Source organism: Corvus moneduloides, chromosome 22 (assembly GCF_009650955.1).
Source record: "Corvus moneduloides isolate bCorMon1 chromosome 22, bCorMon1.pri, whole genome shotgun sequence".
Taxonomy (NCBI): domain Eukaryota; kingdom Metazoa; phylum Chordata; class Aves; order Passeriformes; family Corvidae; genus Corvus; species Corvus moneduloides.
Window position 1 is genome coordinate 1559446 of NC_045497.1, and position 19890 is coordinate 1579335.

Here is a 19890-nt window from a genome sequence, read left to right on the forward strand (position 1 = left end):
TGGTGCACCAGACCCGAATTCCAGCGAATTCCAGCATGTGGATCCCCCCAAAAAAGGAATTTGAGCTGTGAGAATTGAAAGCAAATTGCTCCCAGCTTTAATGGAGAGATCCAGGATCTGCATCCGAGCTGGGCTCAAGTTCTCCACCACTCTGGGAATGCAAAAGTGAGGTTTTTTTAGGAGGAGGAATGGCTTTTTCTGGAGATTTGAGCTGTGAGAATTGAAAGCAAATTGCTCCCAGCTTTAATGGAGGGATCCAGGACCCAGATCCGAGCTGGCCATTCTGTTCTCGACTTTGCTAAAATCCACAAAAAATCTGCCAGGCTCCCTGTTCTCCCTGCAGCTCCCTTCGTGCCTTTGGAATTACGCCGGGAATTTCCTGGCTGTGAGGAAGAGCTTCACAAAGCACCGACGGAACACAGCCCGAGCCCCCAGGGCCGACTGAATAAAGGGCAGAAAACTGAGCCCTGGAAGTGGGAGAGCCACCAAATTCCCCCATTTTGGGGCCGGCCAGGAAATCCTGTTGCGCAAATCTCTTTCCTTGTTGCTTCCCGTGCTGGAATTTTTATTATTATTATTTTTTTTTTTCAGGAACAATCCATCCCTTCGAGCTGGGAAGGGCTGCAGGGACTGAGGCGAGCAGGGCAGGGATTGGGATTGGGATTGGGATTGTCCCTCCGTGCTGAGGCCACACCTCGAGGGCTGTGTCCAGTTGTGGGACCACTGAAGGGGCTGGGAAGGGAATGGGAATGGGGAAGGGCTGGAGAATTCCTGAGGGAGCTGGGAAAGGGGCTCAGCGTGGAGAAAAGAAGGATCGGGGGGGATTTTCTGGCTCTCCACAACTCCCTGACAGGAGGGGACAGCCACAGATGGGACAGGGACAAGGATGAGGGGAAACTCCTCATGCTGCACCAGAGGAGGTTTAAATTAGATATTAAGGAAATTTTTTTTTGCTGAAAAGGTGCTCAGGGATGGGAAGGGGCTGCCCAGGGCAGTGCTGGAATCTCCATCCCTGGAAATGTTCCGAAAAGTGTGGCACAGGGGTGACCACATCCACACTTTTCGGAGGGAATGGTGGGACTCGATGATCTGTGGGCCGGGGGAGGCTCAGGCTGGACACCAGCAGGAATTTCCCCATGGAAAGGGTGGCAAGGCCTTGGAATGGGCTGGATGTGGGTCCCCATCCCTGGAGGTGGCCAAGGAACACCTGGAGGTGGCACTCAGAGCTCTGGGCTGGGGACACGGTGGGGATCGAGCACAGCTTGGCCTCCATGAGCTGGGAATCCTTTCCCAACCTCAGGGATTCTGCAGGAATGGTGGGTTTTACATGGATTTTTCAAATACAACAAATTTTCTGACGGCTCAGGAATATTCTCATGCTCCTGCCCTCCTCTGCTGCTCCTCCTGCCCAGATTCCTCTTGGATTTTCCATCCCCAGTCCATGGGGGACACCTGTGCCCTGCCCTGCTCCAAAATCCTCTCCCTGCCGTGGGTTTTTGTGCTGATCCAGGCAAATGAAAACTCCTGGATGCAATTTCCTTTTTAATAAAGCTGAAATGGAAGTCAATCCATTACTGGGAAGCTCTTTTTCCATGGGAGAGTAATTAAAGCCATCTATTACTGGCAGCATTAAAACTTCCACGTGTGTTTATAGGGTTTATATTTAATTTTGGAGCCTCAGGAGTGATTCCTCACCTCCTTTCCTCCCTCATTCCTTTTTTTTTTTAAGTACAGAGAATATTTGCAAAGCCGTGGAAATGGAGCAAGATTGAAACCTCATTAGCTGTAATTCGTATAATTATCATATTTGATGAATTTACCTTCAGCTGAACATCCAGGAATTAGGGGTTCATTAAAAATTATGAATATTTATGGAGTTTTTCACCTCCTAACTTTACAAATATTTGCATTTGAAGACAGTTTGGCTTTATAACAAAGAACAAGCAGACAAAACCAATCCATATTTTGTGTAGAATTTGCAATTTCCAATACTAAAAAAGTTTAGGGAAGACATCAAAAACCTCCAGGAATCTTTTCCATGTTTACGGAGGAATAATTTAAGTGGAAAAGCGGATTTTCCTCATGTTCAAACCAGCAAAATAAAGGTGAGGAGCAGCCCCAAATTTGTCGAAATGAGGCCTTTGAGGTTTTGAAATTTGCACCCCACAACCCTTTTGTCAGCAAAACCCCTGAGGAAATCAGGAGCTGGCTTGGAAATGCCAAATTTGAATGGATTTGTGCTCCAGAGAATGAGGAAAGCTCTGGGATTGTGGAAGGTGCTGCTCCTCATCCCCATGCAAAATAACAAGGAGTTAAAAGGGGAAATAAACCACATAAAAAGGAGATTTTTAATTCTTGCAGAATTATCTCGCAGGGCTGTGGTTTGCAGCTCCCTGAGATTCCTGACAAAGGATTTCCACAGTGTTTGCCTGAGGAAAATAAAGATATTTTCTCCCCTGCAGGAATTCTCCGTAAAGGACTTTTTATTTTTTCGTCCTCCATCAGAGGAAAAAAAATAAAAATAAAAATAAAAAAAGGTTCAAAGCGCTGCTCAGAGGAAGTTTTGAAGCTTCACTCAGCCCCTACACCACGAGTAGTGGAATTACTCAAAGGCTGGGTGCTCTCACAGCACTTTGCTTCTCCCAACTGTCAACAAAAACCACAAACCCCACGAGCGTGGCAACAATTTTACAGTAAAAAGAACATTTTTTCCGTGTTCTGAGCAGCAAAAAAGGTTTCTCATCCATATTCTGGCGCTCCGAGCTTGAAGTTTTGGGGTTTTTGGGGTTTTTTAAGCAGCAGCAATTCGTGTCTCGGTGCGAGTTTTGTATAAATTTGGGATTTCTTGAGGTGCTTTTTGTCCTCGTGTGGTTTTTGCTGCAGCTCTGAGGATAAAAAGTTGATTTTCAGCTGGTTTAGCTTTAAAAAAAAACCCCTCACAAAGTATGAAAAAGGGAAAAGCACTGCTAAGTTTGTGCTGTGAAATGAAGAGGAGGGAGGGAACAGCTCAGGACTTGAACTTTGTCACAACTCGGAGCAGCCTGGGCCAGAAAAACAATTTATTGTTGTTTTTTTAATGCCTTTTCTTCCTTATCAAACTACAAGAGCTGTGAATTGTTTATCTCATTCCCTCCTGGAGCCCACTCAGCTCTAAAATCCATCTGTTGTTTTCTTTTTTCTCATCTCCTCGATGCTTTGAGTCTGTGGCTGCTTTTTATTTCATTTTCTCCTTTGAAACCTTCGGGATTAACCCCAAAAATCAGCTGGGATTTCATTTGTCTTTCTGAAATATCAAGAAAACCCATTTTTAAAGGAATTTTGGCTGCACATTCCAGCTGGTGAGGCAGGTGACGGGCAGTGCATCCTGGTGGGATTGAACTTTTTAGTTTATAACAAAAGTAAAGTGAATTCTTTGGATGGAACTGTTTTAAGTTCCAAGGTGTCCGTGAAAATTGGGAGTCTGGAATTGCCTTGTGTCCCTAAAACTTGGAAAAAAACAGGTCTGGGATTGCTTTTCCTCCCTAAAAATAAGCAAAGGGAAGGAATTGGGGTCTGGAATTGCCTCTTCTCCCTAAAACTTGGAAAAAAACAGGTCTGGGATTGCTTTCTCTCCCTAAAAATTAGAAAAGGGAAAGGAATTGGGGTCTGGAATTACCTCCTCTCCCTAAAAATTGGGAAAAAACCTCAGGTCTGGGATTGCTTTCTCTCCCTAAAAATAAGCAAAGGGAAGAAATTGGGGTCTGGAATTGCCTTGTGTCCCTAAAACTTGGAAAAAAACAGGTCTGGGATTGCTTTCCCTCCCTAAAAATTAGAAAAGGGAAAGGAATTGGGGTCTGGAATTGCTTCCTCTCCCTAAAACTTGGAAAAAAACAGGTCTGGGATTGCTTTCTCTCCCTAAAAATAAGTAAAGGGAAGAAATTGGGGTCTGGAATTGCCTTGTGGCCCTAAAAATTGGGGAAAAAACAGGTCTGGGATTGCTTTCTCTCTCTAAAAATAAGCAAAGGGAAGAAATTGGGGTCTGGAATTGCCTTGTGTCCCTAAAACTTGGAAAAAAACAGGTCTGGGATTGCTTTCCCTCCCTAAAAATTAGAAAATGGAAAGGAATTGGGGTCTGGAATTGCCTTGTGTCCCTAAAAATTGGGAAAAAACCTCAGGTCTGGGATTGCTTTCTCTCTCTAAAAATTAGAAAAGGAAAAGGAATTGGGGTCTGGAATTTCCTCCTCTGGCAAATCTTGCCCTGCAGGTGTTGGGGAGGAAGAAACTTGAGTTTTGTAGTGGAGAAACGTCAATAAATTTGTATGAGAGGCCCTAAATGATTCGTTCAGGATTTAAACCACAAGTCCTTGCAGGCATTGGATCCTTTAGGCAAGAAAAATCCCACCAAAAAAAATAGTGGAGCGCTGCTAAAAGGGGTGGGAAAGGATCACAAGAACCTTAAGGAGCTGCGGAGCGAATTTCAAGCGACGCTTTTATGGAATAAAGCCAAGGAGGAGATAAATTTGTTTGCCTGGCTCTGAATTTGACAGCTCATGAGCAGGATAAAAAGGCAAAAAAAAAGGGGCTTAATTCATAAAGAGATAAAGCTGAATTTTATTTTGAGATGAAGCAGCGCTTTTAACTCCAAACCCTCGGTCACGACTCAATTTTCTGGGTGGTTTTGGCACCCAGAACTCACTGGATTCGGAGGCCTTTGAGAATGAAATGCTCAGTGAATGTGCAGAGTAAATGAAACCAATTCTGATCATTCTCTGCACTTTCAGCACTTTCCCCACCCTCTCTCTGTGTTTCTCAGAAGCTGCATTTTGCTTTCATCTCTCTTCAGCAAAGAGGGGATTCATTTAGACCAGAATTATATCCTAAATCCCCGCTTTGGAGGAAAAACTCCCCAGCTGCTGCATCCAAAAGTTATTTCCTGCTGATTTCTTCAGTCCTCCTCTCAGGGTCAAGGTTCTGCTCTGAAACATTGAAATTACTTGGGAAAATTTTAGAAAATCGGAGGTTTCCTGCAGGACCAGATGAGATTTGTGAAGAGCTGCTTTTAGTGTTCCTCTGCACAGTTATAGAAACGTGCAAGGAAACTGTTTCTTGGAAAACAGTTTTATTCTTCATTACATTCAACGAGTTTCTTCCATTAAGTGGCCCAGGAACTATCAAAGAATTTAAATATGACAAAATCTTTAAAAAAAACCCCAGGCATCTTTACCCAGATGATGTTTGGCATTGTTTATATCTTTAATTTTGGTTTTTTTACAAAAAACTTGGGACAAATTTTAATTCTCCTCTTCAAAAGGAGGCAACTTTTTTGCACAAAGGTGAAGATTCGAGGTCAGAAGTACAGTTTTTATGCTGCCTCCCGCTTCAAATCTTAGTTTTGCTGAGAGATCCTGCTCTTCCTGCAGGAAAATTCCCGCAGTGGTTTCCTTCATGGAATTATGGAATGGTTTGGGTGGGAAGGGATTTTAAATCCCATCCAGTCCCACCCCTTGCCATGGGCAGGGACACCTCCTACTATTCCAGGTTGCTCCAAACCCCGTCCAAGCTGGCCTGGGGGACTCCCAGGAATGGGGCAGCCACATCTGGGCCAGCTGTTCCCAATTTTCCCCGAATTTCCAGGCGCTCCCGAAGGTTTTTTGGGCGCAAAGGCCTCGACCCCGCCGCCGCCGCCTCCCTCCCGCCGCGTCAGCGTTGCCAGGCAACGCGTAAAATGGCGGGGCCCGCGCGGGGTACGCCGGGAGTTGTAGTGCGGAACCTCGCCGCCCCCGCGCCCGGCCTGCGGTGCGGGACTCGTTTTCCCAGCAGGCGCCGCGGCGCCGCGCGAAAAGGCTGAGAGCGCGTATTTACCTGCGGGGAGCGTGGCGCAGGTGGGGCGCGCCGCGGGGGCTACTGGGATTTGTAGTTCGAGGCGGAGCAACCTCTCGCCGAAGCGGCGCGGCGGGCGGTGGCCGCCGGACTACAACTCCCAGGGTGCCGCGGGGCGCAGCGGGCAGGGCGCCGGCGGAGGGCGGGGGGTACGAACGGGAACCTCGGCGGTGCCGGGGGGATGCTCAGGGGAGTCCTCAGGTGAGGAGGAGGGGACTGGAGTGGGAACGGGAACGGGCGGCGACTCTCGGGACGGGCGGCGAGCGCTGGGTGGGGCCCCATTGTTCGCGGAGAGCCGGGGTGGGCAGTGGCGGCTGATGGATCCACCGAGTTCTCCAGGGAGAAGTCCCCGATCCTGGCGCCAGGGAGGTCGGAAGGGGTTTGGCTTTAGGATAAAAAGATCGCCCCTTGTTCCTTCTCCTTGCCCAGCGCTTTTGGGGCCAGCTGGTTCCTGGTGCGTTCGGAAAGGAGTCTTCTCCTTCTCATGCCCCCACTGAAACTTTGGGTGCTTTATTTCCTAATAAATTAACTCGGTCTAATACAGTTTTTCTACCAAGCTCAGATTTTTGGAGTTGTAGGTATTTGGCGTTATTGTTTTGGTGTGTTTTTCTTGGCTAAACTTCCCCCAAACACATACCCCAATAATACGGATTTTTGCTGCACCGCTTAGGGGTGAAACCCCCCCCAAAATTTGCCATAAAAACACTGGGATTGTTCAGCCTGGAGAAAGAAAGTTTTGGGGTGATCTCATTGAGGCCTTCCAGTGCCTGGAGGAGCTGCAAGGAGAGCTGGAAAGGGAGTATTTCCAAGGGATGGAGTGACAGGACAAGGGGGAATGAATTCAAAGTGAAAGAGAGTGGGTTTAGGTTGGATGTTGGGAAGAAATTCCTCCCTGTGAGGGTGCTGAGGCCCTGGCACTGGTTATTTCATGGATACCCCATCCCTGGCAATGTCCAAGGCCAGCTTGGTCGGGGCTTGCAGCCACCCGGGTCAGTGAAAGGTGTCCCTGCCCATGGCACTGAATGACCTTTAAACCCTTTGCAACCCAAAGCATTCCCTTATCCCATTCCCACAGCCCTTTTCCCTGGAGAACATTCCCTCCTCCTCCCGATTTCTCAGGCTGCACCGAGTGCTGGAAGAGCAGAACGTGTCCCAGCAGCAAATACTAATTAATGTTTGCTCAGGGCAGGTGTGGAGCAGCTTTTGCAGCAAAGCCTGGCTTAAGGTGGCTCTCATTGTCTGCAGCACTGAGGTTTTAATTGCTGGCTGCTGTTGCAAAATCCCAGCGCTGGAAGGGCAGGATCAGAGCTCTGCTCCAAGCTGGAAAAACGAGTCCTCCTCGAGCTGGGATTGATAAAAGATTGTTTTGTTCCAACCTTTATCTGTCTCTGGCACAGCAGGTTCATTGTGAAACAGCTGCAGAGGGGAATGAGCAGCAAACCACAACCCTCAGGTGTGTGCTGGGAGCTGGGCAAGGTGCAGAGGGCTCCTGGGAGCCTGGAGGAGCTGGTGAGTGAGAGTTTCAGCTTTGGAAACCCCTTGGATTCTTCAGCTTTTACACCCCCTCTGGTTCTGCTCTCAGCTTTGTCACCTCAGAGTTAAGAAGGCTTCGGGTGCGATGCGGTTTCAAGCCCAGGGAATTATGAAACCACCTGGAATTCAGGCAGAGTTTCTCTTCACTTCCATCCTTTCCCAGCTGCTGAAGTAATTCCCAAGCTCCAGCAACACTTTAGGCAAGAAAGATGCTGATATTGCAGCAGAAAGAATGGAAAGTGTAAAGATCAATGAAAGCATTTTGCTTCCAGGAGTGGGAGGAAAAAAACCTCGGTGTCGCTGAGTTGGTTGTGTTGCTTTTGAGATGCAACAAGAGGCAGAATTCCCTGAGTGAGCCTCGATGTGGTTTAATTTCAGTGTTTTGTGGCACTGGGGATCCGAGCTGACAGAGATTCGGGATTTGTTTCAAACGTGACACTCAGGGTGTGAAATCCTTGCTTGAATTCCGGCGTCTGCCTTCCCCAAACGGTGCTGGCAGGAAAACACCGAGGCAGAAATATTTTCTAATTTGGGCAGCAGCTTTTGCCTGGCGTTCTGTCTCTTTTTATTTTTATTTTTTTTTGCCATTATCCACAGGGAAAACGCTGCCAAACGTGGGACATATTTTAAGGGGGGGAAATGGTTTTGCTGTGGGTGTTTGATCCTGATGGGATTTGTGTAGCACAGAATCGTGGGATGGGATGGGTTGGAGGGAATTGAAACTCATCCAGATCCGCTTTCTGCCATCCCAGGGTGCTCCAAGCTGACCTGGGACACTCCCAGGGATGGGGGCAGCCCCAGCTTCTCTGGGAATTCCATCCCAACCCCTCACAGGGAAGAATTCCTTCCCAGTTTCCCATCCAAACCCCACCTCACACCTCATTTCAAAGCTAAACCTTCCCCTCCTCTCTTTAGCGTTGGTGGCTCCTGAATCTCTTGAAGGTTTTAGGGCTTTTTTTCCTCTTTGAATTTCAAATTATGAGGTAAAACCTCATCCAGGATGGCAGCAGAATGTTGTGTTTGACCAGAAGACACTAAAAGGAGTTGTTCCTTCTGTGGTTTTGAGGAGTGAGACCCATTAAAAGCTGAATTCCCTGCTGGAATTTGCTGTCCTGGAAGTTCCATGCTGGATTTATTCCCTGTTAGAGTTCACAAGCTCTTCCCAGCCTTCCTGAGGTGTGATTTGAGGAATATTTGATATCTTTTTCCACATTATTGCATTTAAAAAATACAGATATTTGAATCTGTCTGATTTTTTTTATGGGCATGACCCTGAAAAATCCAATCTTTAGTGTCCCATCCCTGGCTTGAATTTCTGCCTCATCCCCAGAGATTTAATTTGTATAGTATGTAAATAAGCTGCTAATTATTACTGCCTGATAGAGAATCCACCAGGCTGTGAAGAAATAATTGTGGGGCTTGGAGTAAAATGTAAATTAAGTAAAAAATAACCAATATTTTCTGTGTTCAGAAGCTTTACAGCAGCTTTTTGAGCTCAGCTTTGCTTTAAAACCGGGTCAATAAAAACCCCAACAGCTCCAGATCAATAAAATGTTTAAATATTGTCTCTGTCTAATGGAAATAAAAATTATTGGCTGCTGCTTTGATCTAGTAGCTGGGACAGCTGCAGGGCCAAAAATCATCAACGCAGCTCTTGATTGTGTCCTGATTTATTTTAGGGATGGAAATCCAACCAATGTTGAGCTGATTGAGCTGTTTGTCTTCACCAGGAGGAGGATCTGGCATTTAAAAGTGATTTTTTCCCACAAATATTATTATGGCTTGTTCCTCAGCCTTATTTTTCTAGGTAAGAGCAATCTATTGTTTAAACAATAATTTAATTTTAATATCTTTTCTAATAAATACTCCTTCCTCATCTGTGTTTTCTTGCTCTTCCCAGCTATTTTAATAATCAGGTATTGACAAAAATCTCCTCAGAGCCTCCAAATCAATGAGAAGTTTATTAAAAATATTTATAAAACATTTTTACCCACTCCCAATTGTTTTCCCCCAGAGGAACTCTTTCATTTTTCATCTCATTCCTGAAGATAAATGATGGAAAACGGATGGAGAACAAAGCAAACTCTGTGTGTGGTTAAAATGCACCCATCCCTGAGCACATCCTGCTTAAATTGAGATCATAATTAACATTATTGGGCTTCAGTTGGGAGGGATGGTGGCAGTGCCAGCTTTCCCTGTTCTGCCCCGATTCCCACTGGAAAAAATCAGTTGGAATTGTGAGTTTGGAGTAGGATTTTCAGGAGCTTGGAGCTTTCAGGGAGAGCAGGAGATCATCCTAATTTCCCCCCACCGAGCTGAATAATCTGATTTTGAAGATGGGGGCGGGGTGGAAATGATTTAATTAAAAAAAAAAAAATCAGGAAATTAATTATAGGAGCTGCTCCATGATTTTTTTTTTTTTTCCTTCAGAAAAACGACTTGCCAAGGGCTCAGGACACTTCTTTGGCAGGATTCTAAAAACTCCTCCGGTGGATTTTTATAGGAACCAATTTTTGGGGTATGAAACGAGGCACTAAAGGAGTTCTCCAGTTAAAGGCTTTTTTCAGGCACTTCCCCCTTAGAAAAAAGGATTTTTTCAGTCCCCATGTTTTATTTATGATATAAAAAATACATTTTTTTTCCTAAATGCTGGTTTTTGGAGGAGTCAATCCAAGCCTGGAATGCCTTGCAGCATTATTTCCTGGAGGACAGGCAGGTTTATTTTGTTGACACAGGGAGTGGCTCAGCAGCTGCAGATCAAGTGGGAGGTGGTGCCTTTTCCTTGGCTTTTTCCCTTTTCCCCCTTATTTTCCCCCCCCTTATTTTCCCCCCCTTTTATTAATAAATAATTTGAATTTCTTCCTGATTTTTATCCAGACCCCTTTTTTCCTCCCCCCTTTTTTTCTCCCCCCCTTTTTTTCTCCCCCCTTTTTTTCTCCCCCCTTTTTTTCTCCCCCCTTTTTTTCTCCCCCCTTTTTTTCTCCCCCCTTTTTTTCCCCCCTTTTTTTTCCCCCCCTTTTTTTTCCCCCCCCCTTTTTTTTTCCCCCCCCTTTTTTTCTGCCCCCTTTTTTTTTCGCCCCCTTTTTTTTCCCCCCCCCTTCCCTTTTCATTTTCTTCCAATTTCATGTAAAAACCACAGAACTGTGTGGAATTCTCTGTTAATTTAAAGGAAGAAAAACCAGGATTTGTGACAGACAGGCCAGGAATTTCCATTCCAAATGGAAAAGTTCCCTTAAAAACCAGCCAAATCCATTCAATCTCCATCCCAAGGGGTGAATTAATTGCAGAATTCCCTTTTCCACGTGCTCCCCATCCATGCCAGCCCCTCGTGGTGACTCCTCTCCTACAATCCCGTTGATTTTCCAGCTGCTGGGATTGTCCCTGCATGGCCCAGTTCGGAGCTCTCCTTGTTCCTTAGCAACCACAGAGGCAGCAGGGAAAATCCTGGATGTCTCCAGCTGGGATCCTGAACCAAGGTAAGCCCTTCCCTCAGTGCTTAATTCCACTCAGATCCAAGGAATGGTTCATTCCCGAGAAAAAGGATGCGTTGGCAAAACTTCCTTAACAAAGGGAAGCAGAATTTAGGTGCCATTAATCAATAATTTGAATTTCTTCCTGATTTTTATCCAGACCCGTGTTTTTCCTGGGAATGGAGGTGCCCTGTGGAAGCAGAATTCTTGTGTTATTAATCAATAATTTGAATTTCTTCCTGATTTTTATCCAGACCCGTGTTTTTCCTGGGAATGGAGGTGCCCTTTGTGCTTCTCCTAACGAGGCTCGTGGCAGAAGTTGCCGGCAAATCCACGGAAAACTCGGTGGGTGCTCCATGATTTCTCCAATCCAGGTTATTTTCCTCTCCTCCTGCACTTCCTAAAAGCCTTCAGAATTCAGGAATTCCTGCTCCAAACTCAGCATTCCCTGAAACTTTCCCGTTTTCCTCTGATTCCTTCTGAAAGCAGGGAATTCTCCCTGCCTGTGTGGAGTAACAGGGATGCAAAACCATGTGGGAAAAGCACCTCAAGAATCCAAAAAGAATCCAAAAAGAATCCTTTTTTTAAAGATATTGATCGATTTAACCTCAAACCAACCCCAAAATTTCACTTTTTAATGCCTGAGCTGCTCTAAAACTTCAAGGGACAAAAAAAAAATCAGAAATACAAAGTACAAAATTCTGGTTTTAAAAGAATCCCCCCACTAAAACCTCAAAAAAACCCTGATTTTAATTTTTTATCTCTAAATATTTTTTGCTTTTTCCTGGTTTTTTGCTGTAATCCAGTAAAATTTACTAATTGCTTCCTGCTAATTTCAGTTTGAACAGCCCCAGCTGCTGCTCCTGATACCTTTGATTTCTCCCCCTCACATTTGGTGATGTTGCTGATAAACTGAATAAAATTTGCTGGTTTTTCTCAGTTCTATTTCAATTTTCCTATGGCTGAATCCAGATCAGGTCTCATTAGATTCATCCAAAATTACTCTCTTTTTATTTTAAGCCTGATTTAAGGATTTTTTAAGGGGATTTATCCAGAAAATTTTCAATTTTGGAAGTTCTGGTTGATTTTCCTTGGAGAATTTGTAAATAATTTAGGCTTTTATAACAAATGTTCTGTATTTATTTCTATTTCTAAAAGAAAAATAAAATGCATTTATAAAACAAAAAATAAAAATTAAAACAGCAAAAAAGAAAAAAATCCAGCAGGTTTGAAGTGAATTATTCCTCAATTTCTGTGGAGATTTTTTTCTTTGTTGGAGCATTTTCCTCAATGGAAAAGTGGGAATTGCACTGGGAATTCCTCTCCGTAGGTCTCAGAGCCGGAATGTTGTGTGGATGTGTTGGATTCCAACAGCTCCTGCCCCGTCACCCACCAGTGCAGCCCAGGTATGGAATTATTTGGAATAAAACCATGGAATTTTGGGATGATTTGGGTTGGAAAAGACCTTCAAGCTCATTTACAGACCAAGCCCTGCCCAGCCTGGCTCTGGACACTTCCAGGGATAAAAAATTCCCAGATTTTCTGGACTTTAGCACCAAAATCCAGCAGCTGGGGAGTGAAAATAAATAAATTAATTAATCTTATTTCCTTGGAATTCCTTCTCCTTTTGGCCTCATGGAAAGTTTTTTTTTCCCTGGGATAAACATTGGGAATAAAACCTCTTTTGTGTGGGAGAAGAGGAAGCAGGAGCTCTTTGTAACCCTCCCAAAAAAGGGAATTTCTGCTGGGTTTTCCCTCTGAAAGCTGGGAATGAGCAGAAAATTGGGAATTCTTGCTGTGAATTGTTGGTTTTATCCCTTTTTCTGTGTTTTTTTTGGGGCAGGATGCTACAGGAGGTGGAATGAGGATGGGAGCAGCAGCTGCATTAAATGCAGGAATGAAACCCTGCCCGGCCCCTCTGGGCACAACCTCAGCGAGTGCAGAAATGGTGAGTTTGGAATTCATTTAAATTCATTTAAATGCCATTAATTTCAACTGATTGGAATCCAATTAATCTGAATTCATTTCAGTCATTTGTATTCATTCATTGACATCGATTCCTACAGCAAAAACTCCTCAAAAATACCTCCAAAAATGGAGATTTTTATCCCACGTCGTTTAAAAAACTTTCCCAAAGTCCCCGTGGGACTTGGAGCTGCAAAAACTGTGGAAATTTGGGAATTTGGTGGGCAGGAAGTGCAGTGGGATCGTTTGCAGGAAGGGCCAAATGTCCAAATTGGGGATGGAAATGGATTTTAGTGGGAATTCCATCCTTTTCTTTACAGCTGGGAGCAGAGGGCTGAATTCCCAAATGAACGTGAGCACTGTCACTCCTTTCATGCAGAACTTTGGTGAGTAAATGGAATTTTGGGCAGATTGAGGGATTATTCCTTCTGCTCCAGGGATTTGGGGTTGGTGGAAAAAAGGATTGGGAATTCAAAAGAAGGGATTTGATGAGTTAAAAAAGTGATTTAATGAGTTAAAAAAGTGATTTAATGAGTTAAAAAAGTGATTTAATGAGTTAAAAAAGTGATTTAATGAGTTAAAAAAGTGATTTAATGAGTTAAAAGTGATTTAATTTGTTAAAATGAGTTTAAAAAGTGATTTAATGAGTTAAAAACGATTTAATTTGTTAAAATGAGTTGAAAAAGTGATTTGATGAGTTAAAAAGTGATTTAATGAGTTTAAAAAGTGATTTAATGAGTTAACAGTGATTTAATTTGTTAAAATGAGTTTAAAAAGTGATTCAATTGGTTAAAATTTTTAAAAAGTGAATTAATGAGGAGCCCCTGGGAGCTGCTGCTCCCTCTCCCATTTTTATCCTGCCCATAAACTCAGTTTTAGGCACATGGGATTATCCAACACCACCTGAAAATGAGGGATTTGCTCTGTATTTTTATTTAACCCTTTTATTAGGAGGGGTTTTGGGTGAAAATCAGACTTTTCTCTCTCTTTTTTATGATTCTTTTGTCTCAGGGGGCCCAGAAGTCGCAGCTTCCCTCATTTTGGGGACATTTTTCATCAGTTTATTCCTGATCCTCTCCGTGGCTTCTTTCTTCTACCTCAAACGAGCCAACAAACTCCCAAATATTTTCTACAGAAGAAACAAAGGTAAAAAGCCCCTTTAATTATCCAGTCCTTAATGAACTTTGCTGCGTTAATTGATTGAAAGTTGAATTTTGTGTTGAAATCCCCTCACGGTTGGGTTTGAGCTCCATGGAGCTGCTGGATTTTCCTGATTATCCCGAGAAAATGTAAAGCAGGGCTGGATTTTGTGGGGATTTTTGATTTTGTTGGTCTTTATCTCTGCTATTCCTGCATGGAATAAAAACCATGGAATAAAACCATAGAATAAAAACCATGGAATAAAATAATGGATAAACTCATGGAATCATGGAATGCTTTGGGCTGGGAGGTGTCAGGGACACCTTCCATGATCCCACATTTCTCCAAGCTGGCCTTGAGCACTTCCAGGGATGGGCAATCCGCAAATTCTCCTGGAAATCCATGCACTGACCTTCCTGGCAAAGCAATTCCAGAAAAAGTAGGGAAAAACACCGGGAATTTTGCTCCCCCACAGGGCACCAAGCCTTGAAACAGCAATTCCTGGGATTTCTGTGTGTCCACATTTGCAATTCCTGGGAGTTGCTGAACAAAACACATGGAAGGGGATGTCTCCCACATTTTTCTCTGTGTTTTCCATGGGTTTGGGGTTGATTTGGGATTGATTTTAATTCCCATGGCAACCTCCAGCCCGGACTTTGCTGTGTTAGAGCTCTTTCTGTTGAAATAAAGCTGATTTTTGGTTCAGTTCCTTCATGTTTTACTGCCACACCTGGAAAAACTCCCCAAAAAATCCAAATTAAGGGGTGGATGGAGCAGAAAAAGTCCCAGGTTTTGGCTAAAAATGCTGGATCTGTTCATAGGAATTTCAGGGATCCTCCCATTCCCAGTTTCTGTGGGACCGTTTTGTATCCAAGGCCCCAAAAGTGGCTCTTTGAGGCCTGAATTCCCCATTTTGTGGAGAAAATTCCCATTTTGTGCTCATAAATCCCCATTTTGTGGGGAAAACTCCCATTTTGAGCTCATAAATCCCCATTTTGTGGGGAAAACTCCCATTTTGAGCTCATAAATCCCCATTTTGTGGGGAAAACTCCCATTTTGAGCTCATAAATCCCCATTTTGTGGGGAAAACTCCCATTTTGAGCTCATAAATCCCCATTTTGTGGAGAAAACTCCCATTTTGAGCTCATAAATCCCCATTTTGTGGAGAAAATTCCCATTTTGTGCTCATAAATCCCCATTTTGTTGGGAAAACTCCCATTTTGAGCTCATAAATCCCCATTTTGTGGAGAAAATTCCCATTTTGTGCTCATAAATCCCCATTTTGTTGGGAAAACTCCCATTTTGAGCTCATAAATCCCCATTTTGTGGGGGAAACTCCCATTTTGAGCTCATAAATCCCCATTTTGTGGAGAAAATTCCCATTTTGAGCTCATAAATTCCCATTTTGTGGAGAAAATTCCCATTTTGAGCTCATAAATCCCCATTTTGTGCTGATAAATTCTCCAATCTTGGGAGTCCTACACCCAATACATTCTATAAATGGGATTTTTGAATATTTTGGTTGGATTTTAGGACAAAACTCCTTTTTTAACAATCAAATGATTCCATTCATGGATGTATTTTTGTAAAATTAGCCATTCCAGCCTTCTAAATTAATAAAAATAATCTAAATTAATCCCTTTTTTTTTTCTTTTAGCATCTGTTCTCCAGCCCAGTGAAACGGTGAGTGAATTCTTTTTTTATGGGAACAAGATAAAACATTAAAATTTCAACTTGGTTAAACAATGATTTCGATTTTAATTAACTAAATTGCAACTTTATTAAGCAACTCCTTAATTGATAAATGAGACTGAAATAAATATCAAAGATATTTTGGGGTTCCTTGTATCCAAACTGGGACAAAAACTGAAAAATAATGGATTGCATTGAGTTGTTTTTCCAAGAACTCTCTACAGAGTGAAAATTGTTGGAATCCTCAAAAAAATTCCTGGATTTTTTAAGGAAAAACCGTTAAAAAGTTCTTTTTTTTTCCCATTATCCTTCTCCTGTTCCACAGGCATCCATGATTTCTCCTCCAGCTTCTTCAGGTGAGGAATTTTTCCCTGAAATGTGCTGTTTCCACCTGTTGCCTAAAAAACAAGGAAAACTCCACGTGGAAATGCTAAAAATAAACAGAAAATCCAAATAATTCTTGGGATAAAGCTGTGGAATGTGTGGAGGGGACGGAAATCCAATGGAATCTGGTGAAGGTTTGGTGTTGTGGGTTTCATTTTGGGCTTTGTGGTTGAGCGTTCTGGGTTTGAGTTCGCTTTTGGGGTTGTTTGTGGCTTCGGTCCCTCAGGAATTGCTGGATGGGGTTGGGAATTCTCAACCAAGGAATCCCGGGATCCCTGAGGTTGGAAAAGATCTCCAGGATCCAAATCCAACGATTCCCCATTTCCACCTTGCCCCAAGTGCCACACCCTTGACCCACCCCATGCTTGTGGGCGCTCCAAACCTCCCTGGGCAGCAACTGCCACATTCCACCTCCTTTTCCCTGCTGGAATTCCGGCTGGAATCCCATTTTCCAACAGTTTTGATGCCGCTTTTGTGCCTTGCAGTGCGGAAGCCGCGCTATGTCCGCCGCGAGCGCTCCCTGGGCCCCTCCGGCCTGGCCCCGGCCGACAGCAGGGTCAGCAACGTCTGAGCCCTTCCCGGGAGTGTCCCAGCCCTTTTCCTGACTCCACGGAAAACTCTGGAAGCTGCTGATCCCACAGGAAGCCGAAGGGTTTGTGCCAAATCATCCCAAGCGAGAAGGTGGCACCAGCTCGGTGACATTTGGGGACTTTGCAGGGCCCTGTCCCTGCTCCGGGGGTTCCTCCCTCTCCTCCATAGGCTGTGGGGAGAATCCTTGAGGAATTTGGGGGACTTGCCCTGTTTGGGGAGAATCCTTGAGGAATCTGTGAGGAGAATCCTTGAGGAATTTGGGGGACTTTTCCCTGTTTGGGGAGAATCCTTGAGGAATCTGTGAGGAGAATCCTTAAGGAATTTGGGGGACTTGCCCTGTTTGGGGAGAATCCTTGAGGAATTTGGGGGACTTGCCCTGCTGTGAGGAGAATCCTTAAGGAATTTGGGGGATTTTCTCTGCTGTGAGGAGGATCCTTAAGGAATCTGTGAGGAGAATCCTTAAGGAATTTGGGGGACTTGCCCTGTTTGGGGAGAATCCTTGAGGAATTTGGGGGACTTGCCCTGCTGTGAGGAGAATCCTTAAGGAATCTTGGTGCATTTTCTGTGCTGTGAGGAGAATCCTTGAGGAATTCGGGGGATTTTCCCTGCTGTGAGGAGAATCCTTAAGGAATCTGTGAGGAGAATCCTTGAGGAATTCGGGGGATTTTCCCTGCTGTGAGGAGAATCCTTCAGGAATCTGTGAGGAGAATCCTTGAGGAATTCGGGGGATTTTTCCCTGCTATGAGGAAAATCCTTAAGGAATCTTGGTGCTGTCCCTGTGGTGTGACCCCAAAACTGGAGGTGACAGCGCTGCAGGCCTCAAAATCCTGGGATTGGGGTGTGGATCCACTCCAGGATGGGGAAATGGCAAAGGGATGCTCTCGTTAAGTGCCACTGTAGGACAGTGTGACAGTGATTAATTATGACAGTGATTAATTATGACAGTGATTAATGATGACTAATTAATTACAACAATAATTAGGATGCAGAATCCTTTGGAAGCAAAGCCCGGAGCCTCCTCAGAGCCTGGATCCCCTGGGATCCTTGTCCCGCTCTCCAGAGCTGTCCTTGGTGCTCAATCCAGGCCCCATCCCAGATCTGGGAATCTTTGGGGGAGTTTTTCCAGCTCAGTCCTTGGATAAAGAGTCCTGCAAGGATTGGCCCTGCTGGCTTCATTCCCCGTGGAAGGAAAAGCAGAATTCCTGGGTTTAGAGCAGTCGGGGATGTTTGGGATGAGCTGGATGACTCCTGCCACTGCAATCATGGGATTTTTTTATGGTCAATCCCTGGAATTTGCAGGGCAGGACTGAGCTCCGCAAGCATTCCCTAATTCCAAACACCAGCCTCAACCTCCCCCAGCCTGGATCTTGTTCCTGCCTGAGCAATTTCTCTCTCTGGAAGTTAAAAATAGCTGGAAAATGACTTTTTTTTTTTCTCCTGGCCACGTCTTCCTCCAGCAGGCAGGGGTGGCTCTGGGATCCATCCTAAATCCATGGAAATGTCACTGTCACCACCTGGAATTCCAGCTCTGCAGCCTGAGCATTCCCACCTCCCTGTGCTGCTCCCAAAATAAATCCTTTGGAAGCTCTCCCTCAGCAGCCCCTGGCAGGGACAGGAATGGGAACAGTTGGTTCTCCTGGGTTTTTTTTGGGAAAATGAGGACAAAGCTGTCCTGGAGCTGACTCCCACATGGAGAGTCCACATTCCCTTTTCCCTGGGGTTAAAACCTTCCAAGAGGAAAAGTTGGGATAGGAAGAGATCAATTTATCCTATGGAATAATCCTATTTTCTGGGAATTTTGGGGCAGTTGGATTTGCTTTTATCTCCTTTTTTTTGTGGCATCCACAGGGATAAACCCCAAATCATGGAGGCTCCTGTGCCAAAAAAACCCTTGGAATTTAAGATTTTGCCTCTCTATTATGATAAATAAAATTATTTTCCTTCTGACCAGGCAATTCCAGTTGAAACCCTTCCCATATGGAATTACTTGGAGGGTTTGGGAAAATCCAACCTGGATTTTGTTTCAGTCTCTTTTTGTGCTGCTGAGATTTTCTTTTTTTCCCCCCCAAGCAGAAATCATGGAGGTTTTATCCCAAAATCAGGAATTCCTGAGGATTTTCCTAATTCCTGAGGGGGGGAAAAAGGAGTAACTATGCAAATAATGCCAAGAAAGTGCAGCTCTGGAGCAGGGAATTTCTGTGTGTCCATGGATTCTTGTCCTGCTTAATTCCTAAAATTTAATTTATTGAAGGATTTTTCTGTGTCTTCTCCTCGAGTGGGACTTGATTTAATTGTTGTCTAAAAGTCGAATTTTGTGTGGAATTAAAATCGAGTTTTTCTCAGTGATAATGCCCAGAAAACTTCAGAATCCCAAGATTTTTACCCAGAAAACTTCAGAATCCCGAGGTTTTTACTCATTTTTTGTGTGTGGTTCAGCTTTGTCAGCGCTGGGAACTCCTGGTTGGGTTTTGTGGGGTTGGAGTTGGGTTTTGGGGGTTTAAATTCAGGTTTTGTGGTTGAATTTTGGGGCTTTGGTTTTGGCTTTGAGGATTGAGTTTTGTGGGTTTAGGTTTGGTTTTGTGGTTGGGTTTTGGGGGTTTAGGTTTGGGTTTGTGGTTGGGTTTTGGGGATTTAGGTTTGGGTTTGTGGTTGGGTTTTGGGGGTTTAGGTTTGGGTTTGGGGGTTGACTTTTGTGGGTTTAGTTTTGGGGGTTGAACGTTGTGGGTTTGGGGTTAAGATTTGGGTTTTGTGGGTTTAATTTTGGGTTTTGTGGTTGAGTTTTGTGCGTTTGGTTTTGGTTTGGGGGATTGAGTTTTGGGTTTGGGGTTAAGATTTGGGTTTTGTGGTTAAAGTTGGGGTTTGTGGTTTAATTTTGGGTTTTGTGGTTGAGTTTTGTGCGTTTGGGTTTGGGGGTTGAGTTTTGGGTTTGGGGTTAAGACTGGGTTTTGTGGTTAAAGTTGGGGTTTGTGGTTGAGTTTTGGGGGTTTAGTTTTAGGTTTGGGGTTAAAGTTGGTTTTGTGGTTTAATTTTGGGTTTTATGGTGCAGTTTTGGGGGTTTAGGTTTTGGGTTTGGGGTTAAGATTTGGTTTTGTGGTTTAATTTTGGGTTTTATGGTGGAGTTTTGGGGGTTTAGTTTTGGGTTTGGGGTTAAGATTTGGGTTTTGTGGTTAAAGTTGGGTTTTGTGGTTGAGTTTTGTGCGTTTGGTTTTGGGTTTGGGGATTGAGTTTTGGGTTTGGGGTTAAGATCTGGGTTTTA

At 44.2% G+C, this 19890-nt stretch overlaps 1 protein-coding gene across 3 annotated transcripts; it reads left to right on the plus strand.

The window, feature by feature from the left end:
• The first annotated feature begins 5981 nt into the window (after positions 1 to 5981).
• C22H1orf159 (chromosome 22 C1orf159 homolog) lies at positions 5982 to 18581 on the plus strand. 3 transcript variants are annotated; one of them, XM_032131797.1, is made up of 12 exons: positions 5982 to 6060; positions 7257 to 7368; positions 9072 to 9199; positions 10759 to 10868; positions 11117 to 11207; positions 12193 to 12268; positions 12706 to 12810; positions 13148 to 13213; positions 13839 to 13973; positions 15625 to 15650; positions 15985 to 16015; positions 16529 to 18581. In XM_032131797.1, the coding sequence occupies exons 5-12, from the start codon at positions 11136 to 11138 to the stop codon at positions 16612 to 16614; spliced, it is 597 nt and encodes a 198-aa protein (XP_031987688.1). In that variant the 5' UTR covers positions 5982 to 6060; positions 7257 to 7368; positions 9072 to 9199; positions 10759 to 10868; positions 11117 to 11135; the 3' UTR covers positions 16615 to 18581. The 3 variants fall into 3 exon arrangements, with proteins under 3 accessions (XP_031987688.1, XP_031987689.1, XP_031987690.1); XM_032131798.1 differs by having other exon boundaries at positions 7260 to 7368; XM_032131799.1 differs by lacking the exons at positions 5982 to 6060; positions 7257 to 7368; positions 9072 to 9199; positions 10759 to 10868 and having other exon boundaries at positions 11156 to 11236.
• Positions 18582 to 19890: the final 1309 nt, after the last annotated feature.